The 16,158-nt window shown below is 40.0% G+C and overlaps 1 protein-coding gene across 10 annotated transcripts; it reads left to right on the forward strand.

The window, feature by feature from the left end:
• The first annotated feature begins 165 nt into the window (after positions 1-165).
• On the forward strand, positions 166-15,916 carry git2a (G protein-coupled receptor kinase interacting ArfGAP 2a). 10 transcript variants are annotated; one of them, XM_068703339.1, is made up of 21 exons: positions 169-665; positions 3,440-3,573; positions 3,936-4,048; positions 4,203-4,308; positions 4,409-4,495; positions 4,592-4,722; positions 4,926-5,020; positions 5,324-5,369; positions 5,872-5,923; positions 6,011-6,083; positions 7,834-7,931; positions 8,040-8,151; positions 8,251-8,393; positions 8,491-8,640; positions 10,308-10,556; positions 11,461-11,550; positions 13,125-13,207; positions 13,337-13,528; positions 13,787-13,918; positions 14,391-14,454; positions 14,817-15,916. In XM_068703339.1, exons 1-21 carry the CDS (start codon positions 614-616, stop codon positions 15,027-15,029), a joined length of 2,415 nt encoding a protein of 804 aa, XP_068559440.1. In that variant the 5' UTR covers positions 169-613; the 3' UTR covers positions 15,030-15,916. The 10 variants fall into 10 exon arrangements, with proteins under 10 accessions (XP_068559437.1, XP_068559439.1, XP_068559440.1 ...); XM_068703340.1 differs by lacking the exon at positions 11,461-11,550 and having other exon boundaries at positions 170-665; XM_068703332.1 differs by lacking the exon at positions 13,787-13,918 and having other exon boundaries at positions 170-665; positions 5,875-5,923; positions 14,391-14,466.
• The last annotated feature ends 242 nt before the right edge of the window (positions 15,917-16,158 follow it).

Raw genomic sequence — 16,158 nt, forward strand, 5'->3', positions numbered from 1 at the left:
ACTCACCTAGTCAATTTACAGATTGTTGGCCCTCAGTACAGTCTATCAGGTTGTGGTCCGCGCAGACTCACAGCAAACTCAACCAAACAAACTACGTGTTTGCCTTTGAATTGTATTCTAACTGTAGCTATACAAATCAGGACTGCGACTGGAATTTGCTCATTCAAGCGAAAGAGACAAGGTGGCGTGTATATTCGGGTAGCCGGGGAGAAGTTTATTTCCTGAAAGGCTCTCCTCTGGGCACAGGGCGCACAATCCGATAGGTCACAGCTGCCACTGAGACTGCTGTAGCTCCTGTAGCTCTGATGTCTACCAGAGACTGAAGAGTACACTGACAAACGGCCACAGGGCTAGTTAGCTAATTAGGTGCTAAGTCAGCTAACTTGCAGACGAGCAACATTGCACCTTTCTATTGTGGTATAATGGTTGTAACGCTAGCCAACACGAAAAGGCTAGCAACAGTTAAATGAAGAAGCAGGTCGTTGTTGAGGTTGTTTTTAATTAGCCAGGTCTAGCTAACGCGGAAGGCGTCCCCACAGTAATCAATGGTTAGCCTAACGAAACGGACATAATACTCTGCTCGTGTTAAAAGGCACTTCTTCCTGAATACAGGATGTCTAAACGCCTGCGAAACACTGAGCTCTGCGCTGATTGCAATGTTCCAGGTGAGCAAATTCACAATATCCATGCAGTTTTGAGTCGTTATCCGTTAGTTATTCACTGCCGTCTGGTTCATTAAGTAACGTTAAGCCAAATGCTTGCAATTTAAATCAGATTATCAGTGCTGGCCCATGCTGCTTTCTTCTGTACAGTAAGTTAGATTACTTTTGTTTTGGCTGGGTGTTGACAGGCCACTAACGTTATAGCCCCCTGGTTGAGGATGCAATTAGACCTGAAGCAGCTGTCGTTTTTAACCGTTTCCACCCGGTGTTACTTGCTTTAAATATAATCATGCATCCGTTATGAAATATCATCCTAGATCAGCATGAATCTGTAAGCTCTCACTAGGACTGCATCGTTCATAGAAAGTTAGTGGTGTCCTGTCGGGGTGCTTTTTGTGCAGCAAATCGAGGTCAAAGAGGAGCCTATCCCATATTCACAATGAGTGACTGAATCTAACCAATTGTGTTGATGAGGAATGACTGAATGAAAGGACTCTTAATGGTTTGTGTTTTTCCACCACTGAACTTTGAAAAAAAAATATTTTTTGGGGGGGGGGGGGGAGTATATTGCAAAACTTTTACATTCTAAATATTGAAAAATGTTTGTCAGATCACTGCACTCTGCTATTTAGAGGCTGGTGATTGGAGGGTTATACCAGCCTATTTTAACAGATATGTCTTTGTTTGATAATGGTAATGGTAAATAGTATTGGGGGTGAGAGAGAAATTAGTTTACGGTTTTACAATTAAACATTTCTGTGAAAGCGGAACAAGTATTAGACTAGTTGTATTGTGTGTAAGGTACTTTCAGGAGTTCTATTTGTATAGAAATGACGTGATGTTTTTCTGCAGGCACAGGAAGCATAACAGGATGCTGAGTGAATTGACTGCAGGCTTTCAGTGCAGAAGATGTTTTTTTTCTATTGTGGCACCACAATATACAGTAAATGTGATGCACTGTAAGAGTAGAACATGAATTGTTTTTAGAAATGGGCAACCGATATAAAAAAATGTACGCTGCTTTTTTTTTTTCCTTCTATTTCACAATAAAAATAAAGAAAAACATCCAAGTATGCTAAATATTCAGTAATACTCAAGTTTTAGTAGCTTGTCTATCCTCACGTTGAGACTAGTCAAAGCCCTCAGGTCTCCTCAGCAGCTGGCCTGGGTTGCCCTTCCATACAACTGTTACCAGTTGTTGGCTTTGAATATTTTTAGAGTTTCAAGATGTGGTATGAAATTTAGCAACACTTGTTGAGGAAAGGGTAAAAGAGACATGTCAGCACCAACTCTCAGGTCTTGGTGGAGAGAAAGGAGGAGACTCTAAACACTGGGGAGCAGAATTTGACCAGCAACCCCTGCAGCTGTTCCTCCTACACCTCAGCTGCTGCTAAGGCACTTACAGTCTTCGCTGTCCTGTCACGGTGCCAGCCACCCAATATGCTGAACAGTTTATCGGCTATCGGAGTGTCGTATGATTTACAGTATTTTTGGTCTTGAGATGTTCACTGTCTGAAGCGTGTCTGCATAAACGGCAGACGGCACAACTCTGTGACATTTGTATTACATGAGGTGTGTTAAATAGGTCGAGGTTAAGTAAACATTTATTTTGGTCACAGAGGAAGAGACGCAGTGCACTTATACTCTATGCCTTTCCTGAATATGCAGCACCAAAATGATTGAAAGCATTCTCGGTTTTGTTTTTGTTTCAATGTTTTGAATGAGGAAGTTGCTCTATTACTCAACATTAAGGTTGAGGTGCTTCAACCTAGAACTGCTTGTCCTCTAGTCCTCACTTCCTTGTTACACAATGCATGCTTCACCTAAATCTGGGGTCGAGAAGCTCTTTTATTTCTTTCTTCTAGTTAGAGTGTGGTTGTGGCTGCATGGGTGCTATATTTGTGCCCTACTTTGTTGTGTTAACTGTTCATGTTACATAGAAATAATACTTCCAGTGGTCTGAGCTTGGCACTAAAATACATTAAAAAAGACCAAAACTAGCAAGTTTCAGTTCTCAGGACTTTCTGCTTCTCCTTCCCCATTTAATCTTAAAGAAGATGGAAATTTACAAAAAAGGTCAAAATATGAAATTTCATTATTAAAAAGTAATTTCCTGAACAGCTGGACTCTAGCAAATGTTAGTTAAGCAGATGTAAATAAGGTATTTGTTGGGGACTATTTTAAGTCAAAGGATTAATACACATTTGATTCTCTTCTGAGTGTTTCCGGAGCAAGACAGTTTAAGTGGGATAGACTACAATACCCAAGTTCATCTAATTATGGTACACCTAGTACAACAGTGTGGCTCACTGACGTGTGGAGGTCTATGGCAGAGAACAATAAACTATCAGAATTAGCCGCACAATGCTTTTTAATATTAAGTGAGGGTTTTATTATTTTTCTGGGATTTGTTGACAAATGTAGAACACCGCCACTATTATCCTTTAAGCACCTGTCTGTTAGAGTTCTGACACCATAAGTAAGAGTTTATTCCAGTGCAGTCAGTGAGGAACTTAAAAAGGAGAAGTGGGGTGCTACGACCTAACATGTCGTACTAATAATGGAATCATGGTACTGAATGTGAAGAGAGGAGGACATTACTTGTGACACAAACTCATTTTAACCACCTGAAAATACAGCTAGAGCAAATCAAACCAGTGATAAAATATTGTAGAATTAGCTACTCCTTAAATGACACCCATAATCAGTTATGATTCATCAATTGGATCACTGCAAGTGTCATGATTTTAACTTTGTGGTTGTCTCTTCCCTCTCAGAACCTCGCTGGGCCTCCGTCAACAGAGGTGTGTTGATTTGCGACGAGTGCTGCAGTGTTCATCGAAGTCTGGGTAGACACAGCTCCCAAGTCCGTCACCTGACGCACACACCATGGCCTCCTACGCAGCTACAGGTAAGAATCCCAAGAGTAAAACAATTGTATTAGTATTCGTCTGCCTGAAGCTTCTTATCTTAATGCTTTCAGCTGTGTAGTTGTCTTATTTTTAAATAATTTATGTGCTGTAAGCCTGAATTGTCTCTCCCAAAAATGTCTTGAGATCACGTTATCCTTGCACACAATCACTACTACTGCAGTTTTGAATTCAGCAGGCCTCGGTCTTTGCTCAAGATAAATCGGTTGACAACAGTTGTATTGATTTTGTCCAAATATAGAAAGTGTTTGTTCAGAAAGGGAACTGTTCAAATCCAGTCAGCATTCTGAAGTTTCAAATCAATGGGACACTTTTCACAGGTTTCTTTTACATTTCATCCTAGATGGTTCAGACGTTATACAGCAATGGTGCAAATTCAATATGGGAGCACTCTCTCCTGGACCCTGCAGCTGTGATGAGTGGAAAACGCAAGGCCAACCCTCAGGACAAACTGCAGTGAGTCATCATTCTTTAAAAATGTTAACACAGGTGTTAATTCAAGGAACAAAAAGAGGACTGTTGAACTTCCAAGTTTAGTATGTGCCACTGACTCATTAATTGCTTCTTATTTTTCTGTTTGAACCTTTTATGTTTCATGGTGTCCCAAAAGTCCAAACAAATCAGAGTTTATTAAAGCCAAATATCAAATGCTGGCGTTTGTCCATCGCATGCCTTGCCGGGAGGACGACAGCTCGACAGCCAAGGATTTAAGCAAGGTGAGGAGAATGTGATGAAGAGAACACTGAAACATGTTTTTGTACAAAGCTTTATTTTTAAGCTTTATCAATTCATTGTAACTGTTTTGTTTTTTTCCAGCAACTTCATTCAAGTGTACGCACCGGGAATCTCGAGACTTGTTTACGGTTGCTATCTCTGGGAGCACAAGCTAATTTTTTTCACCCAGTAAGATTCATCTGCTTTATTTAAACCAGCGTTTTCATCTTTGCATTTACTTTTCTGTTGATTTTTAGATCATAATGGTTTGTCCTGCCCCTCTAGGAAAAAGGAAACACTCCTTTGCATGTAGCTGCAAAGGCCGGACAAGTGTCTCAGGCTGAACTATTAACTGTTTATGGAGCAGATCCTGGAGCCCCTGACAGCAACGGCAAAACTCCCATTGACTATGCAAGGTCAACTTTTTTAAATTATTTTAAATACTCACATTTTTTATCTATTTGTTTAACGGTAACCAGGAAAATCCAATTGAGATGTGAACTCTCTTTCACAAGGAGGGCCCTGGAGTACTGTATCATTCAAACACAAGATATTATGGGTCTGTAATTTCACTTTTTGATGTATTATGTAATGATTTTTTAAACGTGTGCCTTTGTAGGGAAGCTGGCCACCATGACTTGGCAGATAGATTGGTGGAAATTCAGTATGAACTAACTGATCGACTGGCGTTCTACCTGTGTGGGAGAAAACCAGGTATATGCATTGAGGGAGAGATCTGTTATTGATATGACTAAAAAGATGAGTGCATGTTTGGTTGGAGTGAAAGATATTTTTGACTTGGCAATTAAGGCTCTACAATGAGTGAGTATTTCAGCTCGTACACTTTTCTGTGACTGACAAAATATATGATACGTGAGGATAAATCTCACCCATGTGGTTCTCCAAGCAGATAAAAACAACTGCTCATTGTTTTTATCTTAATATAAAATGTTTATGTTTATAAGTATTGATGATGTAGTTGGCAGTCATCCAGAAAATACTTGTTGTTCCTTTCAGATCATAAAAACAGCCAGCACTTCATTGTTCCACAAATGGCTGACAGGTAAGAGAAGACGAGCTGTAAGTGTGTAAACATGTTAATATTAAGATATGTGTCTGTTGATTAACATGTGTCTAAGTTAACGTGATTTGAGCCAGCAAAGTGAGCAGCTGTGGCAGTTGTTTATGGTTGTGTTTTTGCTCTGAGGCCTGTTCTGACACGCTGTTGAGAACGCTGCAACATCTACTATCAGTGTTTAAGGAAACAGACCCAGTGAAGCAGCTGTCATACCCAAACAATCCGTAACTGTGGAAAATCATGTTATTATTGTTATTAACTTATTGTTAAGTGTAAATGTAATTATTGTTATTAAATAAGCAGAACAGCCACTGTAAAACAACCAGTGTGCCTTTTTTTTACAATTTAAATGACCCATTTAATCTTTTTTTTATTGCTCTCTTTTGATGGATAAGGAACATGTAAGTATTACTCAGAATGAAGAGTGCATTATGTCGACCTAACAGTTCAGCAGCATGTGTTTATGAAAGTTATGCTCTGTTTGTAGCAGTTTAGATTTATCAGAACTGGCCAAGGCAGCAAAGAAGAAACTGCAGTCTGTAAGTGTTTTTTGCTGAGTTTCACTGAGGTATCTTTTCTCTCCTTACTTAAGTCTAACTAAGTGTCATTGACTTATTTTCATGCAGCTCAGTAATCATTTGTTTGAGGAGCTGGCCATGGATGTGTACGATGAGGTGGACAGACGAGAGACTGATGCAGGTAAAGTAGAATTATCCAGTAAAAGCTCTCTTGTATCCAGAGAAGACATTTGTACTGGCAGCTCTTCACACGGGGCCTCATTCACCAATATCCTCCTAAGATTGTTCTTAGATTCGTTCTCAAGAAAGTTCATAAGAAAAGTCTGTCACATTCATGACAGGTTCTCAAACCACAGAATTGTTCGTTGAGTTGAGAGAATTAAGTCAAGAATGCCCAAATGAAAGTCTAAAGAGGGTTGTGCACAAGACCAAAGTTTATGATATTTGGTAATTGCAAAGTCTGTTAGCAAGTAAAAATGAAATAGTGTACAAAAATAAATTTCTGGGTGAAATAATTGATCATAAATTATGTAGGAAACCACACATGCATAATATAAAAACTGTGAAAAGGTGTCTAAAACATTGCAATATTACTTAACATCGAAGATGTCTTGAATCAGAACTCACTATATATATACTGTATTGATCTCTTGTAGTTCCATATATTAACTACTATGTGGAGGGAAACCACATAAAACCAACACTAATCCAATTTTCATGCTACAGAGGAGAGCTATAATAATTGGAAATCAATCGGATTATTACGATTTTGTAATCTAGTTGATCTTAAAATTGCACAGATATTTCTAGAAGGCACAAAATAATTATCTTCCTGAACTGTATTCACAGGTTGTTTGAAATTAGAGAGAGCAGACATGAATTTAGGGGAATAGGAATTTAAAAAAAAAAAAGTGTTATATTTTAAAGTAAATTTTAATTTCTGTGTTTTCTGTAAACCTAGTAGTGAAAGGGTTGCCTATTAGAATATGATATGTAAAAAGGGCATGCATGATAAGCTTAAAGACAGGATTGGTAATCTTCTTCATAAAATGTTTAGATTTTTTTTGTTTAAATTCTAATTACATCCTATTAGCAATCCAATCAAATGGCCTGACAAAAAAAAAGAAAAAAGAATCTGTTATCTGTGGCTGTCGCAGGACTGTAATAAGACGGTCCAATAATTTAATTTGGCCCGATTGTAATGATCGGACAGGAGACGTCTCGGTCTACTATCTCCTGTCCGCCTGCTTGTGCATTCACTTCTTGTTACCGGAGTCTTCCAGACGAATGTGTAGTGTTTATTTATTTTTATATACAATAATGCTTTGTAAAATAATGACAACTATTATTGAAAAAAAAAAAAAATAGTTTATTGTAATTTGAATTCTATACTATACAACTGCAGAATTGGAGAAACCACAATAACCAATTGTTTTGAGTGTGCTCTTGATTATGCATAGATTCTGTTCTTGTTTGAGAACAAATCCCAAATAAGAAAAACATGGTGGATATCAGAATCTTTGTGAAAACTGCATAGGTGGGTTTTAATTAAGGAGAAATTTAGAGTGTGACAAAGCAGCGTTGTTTGACCAGGGAACGCACACCCTGCTGATTTGCTGTGGGTTAGATGTTCATGTGGGGTCCAAATGCTCTTTGCTGACGCCCAGAAATGTCCTGAACACAGCAAAATAATAATAAATGAGATACAGATACAGTCAGAGCGCAGGGTCTCTGCCGATAGAGACACCATCACACACTTCTAGTGGATCACATGTTATGTTTGAGATGGATTTTTTTGTGGATCAGTCTATACATTTTGTTTTAGGAAATTGTTACATGTTATACCTTTTTTAAGAACGGTTACTGATACTTGATATCCTCAGCTGTACTCCCACCTCTAATCAGCCTCATTCTTATCCTCTTATTTGTAGTGTGGTTGGCTACACAGAATCACAGCACTCTGGTGACAGAGACGACTGTGGTGCCTTTCCTTCCTGTGAATCCAGAGTATTCATCAACACGAAACCAGGCGAGTCAGCTTTACAACTCCCGTGCACATGTGTTGTTTCCCACTGCACACATTTCATTTGAAGGTAGATTGTGTACCGCTGATGTGACTTTTGTTTTTCTTATTTAGGGAAGACAGAAGCTGGCAAGATTTAATGCACATGAATTTGCAACTCTTGTGATTGACATATTAAGTGATGCTAAGCGCAGACAACAAGGGAATTCGATAGCCAGTCCCAAAGGTCAGCATCTTATTGTTACGTCACTCCCAAGATCTTACTGACACTGAAGTGTAGCACAGGTTTAAAACAACTATTCCACTCGGTGTCCCTTCATTCCAGACAATGTTGAATTTATCCTGAAGACTGTGGCCGTTAGGCACTGCAGTGACAGCCAGGAAAATGACCAGCCTGACTACGATAGTGTGGCGTCTGATGAGGACACAGATCACGAGCTCCCTTCAAGCCAAGGAGACAGGACAAAGGTATCGTGACATTTATTCCCTGAGAGACTCTCTTACTCACTCACTCACTCACTGTAGGTGCCTTTACCGCTTTGTTTTCAACCCCTCTATCCAACAGAGCCTGGACTCTGACCTCTCCGATGGAGCCATTACTATGCATGAATACATGGAGGTGAAAACCGCGCTCTCCGCCTCTGAAGCCAAGATCCAGCACCTTATGAAAGCCAACAACAACCTGAGTGATGAGCTGAGGCTGATGCAGAAAAAGGTATCCACCGTGCTCCACCAATAAGATCACTAACACCGGGGGCCGGACTGAGGGGGGGCCACAGTGGTCAGCAGAGGTCTTCTCCAGCTCTCGGGTATGGGAGTCGAGCTATCTGAATAGGAATGCTGTGTTGCAAGATAAGGCTGCTGTGACGCCCTGCTGGTCCACCCTCTGTTTTGGCCAGCATGTTCAGAGCTTGAATGTAAACTGGAGTTTTTATTTTTTATTTTTTCTGTATTTGAGAAGAAGAAATGCACCTTTTCTCTAGTTAATAGCCGTTTACCATTAGCCCTCCTTTTTGTAATACATCTGTACAGTCTAATGTTACTAACAAGCATGTTCTAAGAGAAAGCATGAAGTAATTGACAGCGGTTTTTAATACCTTCATAGTAACTAACTACATTTGTATGTGTGTGCCTTGCTTCATCACATATACTGTGTTTTCTGTGTACAATGTTTTTGGATGATTTCCAGCTGTTGTTTTTGGTAACAACCTTTTTAGTACATGTGAATTTATTTTGTTTGATGTGTTGTGCTCACATTTCATAGAAATGTCATAGAAAGCATACTCCTCAGCTGATGCAAACCTGGAATATTGTTACTCTGCTGCACCAAACTGCTGATTTATAGACATGACAATGTTAAGTTTGAGATTCTGCACAAATGTATACACTGTGCTTCAACCTAGCAATCTATATCCTGCTAAAACCCAAACTATTTTGAGAATGATCGTTTACAGATGTTTAAGCATGTTATGGCTTTTCATTGTGTTAAATTGAGCCCCTGTCAGTGAGGTTAATGTTCTTATTTTAAGCTGGCTCTTGGTTGCATACCTAAGGTCATTGGGACACTGCAGTAGACAAACGGCACTGTAGCGTACTGTGTTGTTTTTGACGATGTGATCTGGCTGCGTGTTAGCTTATAGCTGAACAGATTCACTTCAATGACCACAGTCAGATGAAGATGAGGAGAAAACAGGACCTGTTGCTTGTCATGACATATTGTATATATTTTAAACTGTAATTGAAATGGCAGCCTTTACCAAACATAGTCAGTCATTATAACAGAGGTTAATACCTAAACCAAACTACTCACTTTACTGACCAGTACACCAGATCGTATCCTCTCATATTTCTTGAGTTAATCCATCTACACTGTGGCTACGTCTTTGACTTGAACTGCACCTGTGTTGCTCACCTATGCAACAGTCTTTTGCTTGCTTATCACTTGCTTTGCTTTCTTTATTTTATCTTTTAGAAAGTCCATCTCAAATCAAAAGTCATGTTATTCCTATGATTTTTAGGAGGTTGATGGCATACACATACACAAGTTTTTCTTTAATTCATTATCATCGAAGCAGCTTCAGGTTTTGTACATTGGTGACATATCATACATTTTATCCAAATATTGATTTTCTGTGTCATAGTAATAACAAAATTCAAAGTTTTACAGTAGAACAAAGATGTGTTTTATTCCTGCCAAATGAAAGCTTTGGCAGAATTAAATGACTAAGCATGCTGACGATAGACTGTCTAAGTATAATAAGAATATTTTAGGAACAATGGGTTAGAAGCTGAAATGTTGTGCTATAAAGATAGAGTAGATCAGGGAACACGGCTTGCTTTGCTGAGAGCACCTCTTAGTGTATTGCTGACCGTCTCTTCCAGCTGCACTCTCTGCAAAGCGAGAACACCTCTCTCAGACGACACGTCCCCACCAATATCTATCAGATCCCCAGCGGGTCAGACTACCCCGACCCCTCCAGCCCCTCAGCCCTGAAACGCCGGCAGTCTGCGCGGGCCAGTCGGCCCATGTCTATGTATGAGACCGGCTCAGGCCTGAAGCCCTTTCTCCCTAAAGGGGAAACTCCCTACCCAGAGGAGGGTATCCCCACCCTGCAACCCTTCCCACCTCATGTAAGTAAGACCTGTTCCCCGCTCTCCTGTGCCATTCCCTCTCCACCGCCCTGTTTCCCCCGACTTTCCCCTCAAGTCCTCCCCCTGTCTGCAAACCTTTCTCTCTGCCTTTTTCTTTTTAATGGTTCTTCCAACTCATTTGCCACTGGGTAGTTTTTTGCAGCTTCAAAGACGGAGTCATCAAAACCACAATGTCGTGCATTTAGACACAGCCAGTCACATCTCATCTCGTCCAGATCCATTTTATCTGCATATATCTGCTGTTTACTGGAGTGCTGCTTGATTGTCAGACACAACTTAGCTGTAACCGCAAGGAGATGCTGTTATTTTGATAAACTTTGAAGGTTTGTACTGTATTTTATGTTGATGAAGCATTAAAACTACCATACAAATACTCTGTGTTTTTGTAATGCATGATACTTTCACAAACTCACTTTATCTTCTCATCTGTTTGCATTCTCTTTGATTCAAATAAGATATTTACACAGTAAATTTGATCCTGTGAATCATCATTTTCTGGTACTTTTCTGTTGATGGATTAACTCCCAGGCTCTTCAGTCCTAATTTTTCCAGCACACAGTGTTCAGAAGGGAAATGATTATGAGCTCACTGAAAAAAATGAGGATAATCTGTAAAAACAACCAACTACATAGCATTGATTTATCTTAAAATCACCCCTCCAAAATACTATACTTTTTTAATCCTGAATGTAATGGTGATGTTCATTGCATAGATATAGTTTACCACTAAGTCTATTCTCAATATACAAATTACGGTTAAGTGCAACTGGCTTGAAGAGACTATTGGAACATAACATGATCTAATCTCTTTCATCTCACTTTAGTTTTTCATTTTAGTTTAAGAACTTTGTGTCCTTAAAATGTGATTTGAACCCTGTCTTTAGACGGAAAGGGGCGCTTTTGTGACCACCTCTTCATCCCTCCCCTCATTTCCATCCACCCTGTCTTGGTCGAAGGACGAAAGTGCTCAAAAGGTTAAGTACATCCTCACTCGGTCCACGTTTTGTGGGACACAGCAAATCCACTTGGAGCCATTTGAATCTCTTCCTCCTCCCTCACCTCCTTCTGTCCTCCATACACTGCTCCTTATCAGCCCTGCTGCATGAGCTGCCCCTTCACCAGCTGCCCTCACCATCAGATACCTGCTTCCATCAGCATCATCCTCACAGCACTGTTAAACAACCGGAGTTGTTTGGTTTTGTGAAGGCAAAACCTCTGTCCGACCGCTGAACGTTGAGCAGAAAGTTGCGCTTGTGATGCAGCACCTGCTAATTTGAATGCTTGCTTTCTTTGCTCCACAAACCTGTGTAGCAGATGATGCTGAAAAAGTTTCTTTGTACAAAGTTTAATGGTCGTGTTTGTTTCATTTTTACAAAACAACCTCTTGTCTGTGAAAAATAAAGGAAACAAACTGAGTAATTAAGATTGTTAGATTTCAATTGTATAACTCTTGAGTTGTTGAAGTCATGTTTTTGATTTCAAACAGTATAAAGAGAGGTCATGTTTTAACCGTCTTTAACAATTGCTTGGCTATTTTGCACTGTGAGCCTCCAACAGCATGCTCCCACTTCTTCCAGTAACACTCAAACAACATGGTGTTCCAGGAGTTGTTAACAATCTAAAAAGGTTTATCTAAACACGTATGTGCTAATTGCATTTCCTGAGGCGAGCTTATGTTTGCTGCGTTTCATTTTGTTCTGTGTACGAGAGGAGGACTTTGTTGAGATTCTTGGACATGGATTGAAAGACACGTTGTACAGAGGGTCCTGTGCGACTTGAGTGTACTTGTCAATGCGACCTGTTTATACATTTAGCTTTGAGTCTGAAAGTGAATCTGCATGAACCTTAGTTACAGTGAACCTCTCAGATGACTGTGAAGCCTGTCCGGAGTGAAGACGAGGCATTCCTATTGTGTGTGTGTGTGTGTGTGTGTGTGTGTGTGTTTCACTTAATAGTTATGCTGTGTGGGATTCAGTTTAATTTATGAACTCATCTGAACCTTGACTTCCCACTCTCAGACCGTGACCCTCTGCATGGGGTCTTCTTCTCTTAAGTTTGGAGAATGAGTAAAGCTTGTGTGTCATGGCTCTGATGTAATGTTTCTAGCAACATGTTGCTGAACTGGCTTTAGTTTGACTGTTTTGTTAATTGTCACCCTTATGCACATTTGATGATCATAGTCACTGAAGACTGACAAACATCAGGTCAATTTCATGCAAGTCAGCATTAGTGACTGTGTCATACCGATGTGAGTAAACTAAATGAACTCTGCGCAATGTGTTTTACTAATCCTGTATTGAATGTTGATTACGTGCTCTTGCTTCACAGCTGTGTTGGCTTGTTTCAGTCAGTCATCTGCATCGCTTTTACTTGTTTATATTCCAATTTGACATACAACAAACGGCAAGATGTACCTTTCCACTATATGTTTTTGTTCTTTGTGGACCAGCATTGAAATTGTTTCCAGGTTATATATCAGCAGTGACATGGGACGTCTTGCATGAGTGAGGTACATTATCATTTTTTTTGTCTCCTCTCTTCCCTCTAGGCCTCGAAGTTAGAGAAGCAAAGCAGCATGCCGGAAAGTGACTATGACAACACATTCAATGACTCTGAGATGGATGATTCGGGGTAAGAGCATCCCCCAAAATGATGGTGAAAGACAATCGGACAGTTTTCTGGCTACTAAAAACAATCAAAAGGGCTTTTCAAGTAAAATAATGTGCTGTAAGGGATTTTATTCTGAATCTCCCTCTGCAGTATGTGTAGGAGAGGGAGGCTGAGGAGCAGTGGCTGGCTGGGGGAGGGCAGCTCTATCCCAGAGCTGGATGATCTGGAGATGGAGGCAGACCCCACGCTTCCCAGCACAGAGGACGTCATCCGCAAAACAGAGCAGATCACCAAGAATATCCAAGAGCTGTTGCGAGCTGCTCAGGAGAACAAACATGACAGGTCAGAATCAGAAGAGAAAGGGATCTCTATCAGTTTAGGATCTGCTCTTTAGCTTTCATTTCCTTGTTTCCATTTTAAACCCTAAGTTCCTCATACATTCATCATTATTCTGTTCTGTTTAGTTGTGTTTATCTTCTATCGTTTCCCCTTTTTGTTTGTTATCTTCACTTTTCCCCCTTCATTCTACTTCCAATCTGCTTCGCTGTTATGATGTTGTTTTGGTGTCGCTGTGTGCCCGTCCCTCACCCCTACGAGCAGACCATGTGAGCGTGAAGGCGTACGCCGGCTCAGGCACAGCCTGGGATGTTTCAGCACTCTGGTGCCCTGGGCCGAGAAGGCCCCCCCTTCCCTTCAGCCGCTCAGCCTGCGGTCCCCTGACCCCACCTCCTGGTACTCTGGCCTCTGTCCCTGCCTCCCAGGCACAGTTTTATTTTCCTCTCCCTCACACAGTTTCTGCCTCACCTGCTAACAAGCTGTCTCTTTTGCTTCAATGTGTTCACCTTGAATGCTTCAGTTGCTTCAGTAAATTCATGCAAAGTTTAGTTACATCTATGCATCGACTTGCTTTTGATATATACTGCAGGTGACAGTGAATTTTATGTAACACATTTTTCAGGTTGTTGTTTCTACTGTTCAGCCATAATTTTTCAAAAAACAAAAATGTGACATGGAGTAAAACTGTCTTCTACTTACAATGCTAAAAATGTGCGCAACAAATAGCATGTTCTGTTGAAGATGATAACGCACGGTGTGATGAGAATACTATATAGTACACTGACTTGCATGTAAAAGCTTTTGGTTAATTGATATGTTATCCATGTTCAATAATAATAACTCAACAAATCTCTTCTCCTCCTCACAGCTTTATACCCTGTTCAGAAAGAATACATGTGGCTGTAATCGAAATGGCGGCCCTCTTTCCCAAGGTATGGAAACAAGTTAGTATATATTATTTACTTTGAGAGAACAGATCAATCAGCCATTTAATTTTTACATTTGTTATTATGAAGGCATCACAAGCAAATAGTATGTATTATTTTACTTGGTTCTTTAATGAAATAGCAATGAATTGCACCGGATTGTGTGCGTCCTTGTGTTTTAAATTTAGTGTGTTAAAGTAAAGAGAGCATGGTAGACAACCCAAAGTAGGTTCTGTCCAAGTTCAAGCCAGCAGAAGTCAATTTGGTTCTAAGGGGTCCTCTCTACATCGCATCTCTTTGCACAAATCTGTTGACTTTTGGACAAACACTGTCCACTAGTATTAAGATATTTTAACCTTCCTCTGCAGAAGCCACGCTCAGAGACTGTGAGAGGCTCTCTGCGCTTGTTGACCTCCAGTGCGTTCCGGCTTCAGAGTGAGTGCAGGAAGGCGTTGCCTTCCGAAGGCTGCCCAGGACCGGACATGCAGCTGGTCACCCAGCAGGTCATCCAATGTGCTTATGACATTGCCAAGGCGGCCAAGCAGCTTGTCACCATCACCACAAAGGAGAATACAAACTAGCAGCACTTACAGAGCTGCAAAGCAGTCAGCGTCTCAGTTTTGTTCTTGAATATATTTTTTAATGATTTTTTTGTATTAGTGGTATATGCATGCATTTTTTTTTAATTTATGAATAAATATTTAAAGCCAAGCCTGGACAAAATCTGAGTGTAAAAGGAAAAGTCAGCAACTTTTACATAGCTGTTGTAATAGCACAATTTCTCTTAAGATAAAATAATAACTTCCACAAATCATGTTAAATCAAGCAGCCGGCCTGTGGACTGTAATGGTTTATCTATTATAATTTAAGTAAAACTTGCTCCTAGCTACAAATAATAATCTTTAGTCAGTCCATAATGTAAATACCTATTATTAAGAGAAAAGGAATTACACACAGTACAGTAAATCCACATGATGATATTGAGTAATGTTATCAGTTCAAAGCCAGAAATGGATGCTGAAAAGCCATAAATGAGTCATGAATCGGCTGTCATTGAATGTTATTGTTAACATTCTTGTGGGTAAAGGAGCTTCCTCATTAACAGCACTGTGCAAGCATCATACTGTAAAGTTCCATCTCCAAAAACAAATTGACCATTATATGTCTGAAACTTCATTAAGCACACATTGTAGCTCTGCAATGCAAATGTTTGTTGCATCAAAAAAGCTATTTATATGGTTTGTCTCCTGTCTGCCGTGCACTTATTGTGCCTAGTTATGTGTGCCCATTTGTCAATTCAGTGAATGCAAATAATGCTTGTTCAGGGGCCAAGTTGTATTCTTCACCAGCACCAAGATGTTGTAGTATTAAGTTCAAATGATCTGGTGTGTTTCTTCACACTACACTGTATTCTGTGGTCTTGTGTGCCATTGCAGTGTTGCTGATGTTAAAAGATATTTAGAGCTAATAGCCATACTGTATGTATGTCCTTGTTTTTTGTGCTCTGTTCCGTTGCTGCTACTTTTGTATTTAATGTGCAACATATGGGATAGAAGTCTTGACGTCTCCCGTATAATTGTGCAACCCAACGTTCATCCTCACCAAGTGTTTCAGAGTTTATCGTCATTTTGAAAACTGATCAAGATAATGTCACCCTCTGTACTTGACCGGAGTGCAGGGACGTCTGTGATGCAGCTGTTAAGTTGCACT

The sequence above is a fragment of the Cebidichthys violaceus genome, unplaced genomic scaffold (genome assembly GCF_023349555.1).
Source record: "Cebidichthys violaceus isolate CVI_PGR_0920_01 unplaced genomic scaffold, fCebVio1.0.p SCAF_9, whole genome shotgun sequence".
Taxonomy (NCBI): Eukaryota; Metazoa; Chordata; class Actinopteri; order Perciformes; family Stichaeidae; genus Cebidichthys; species Cebidichthys violaceus.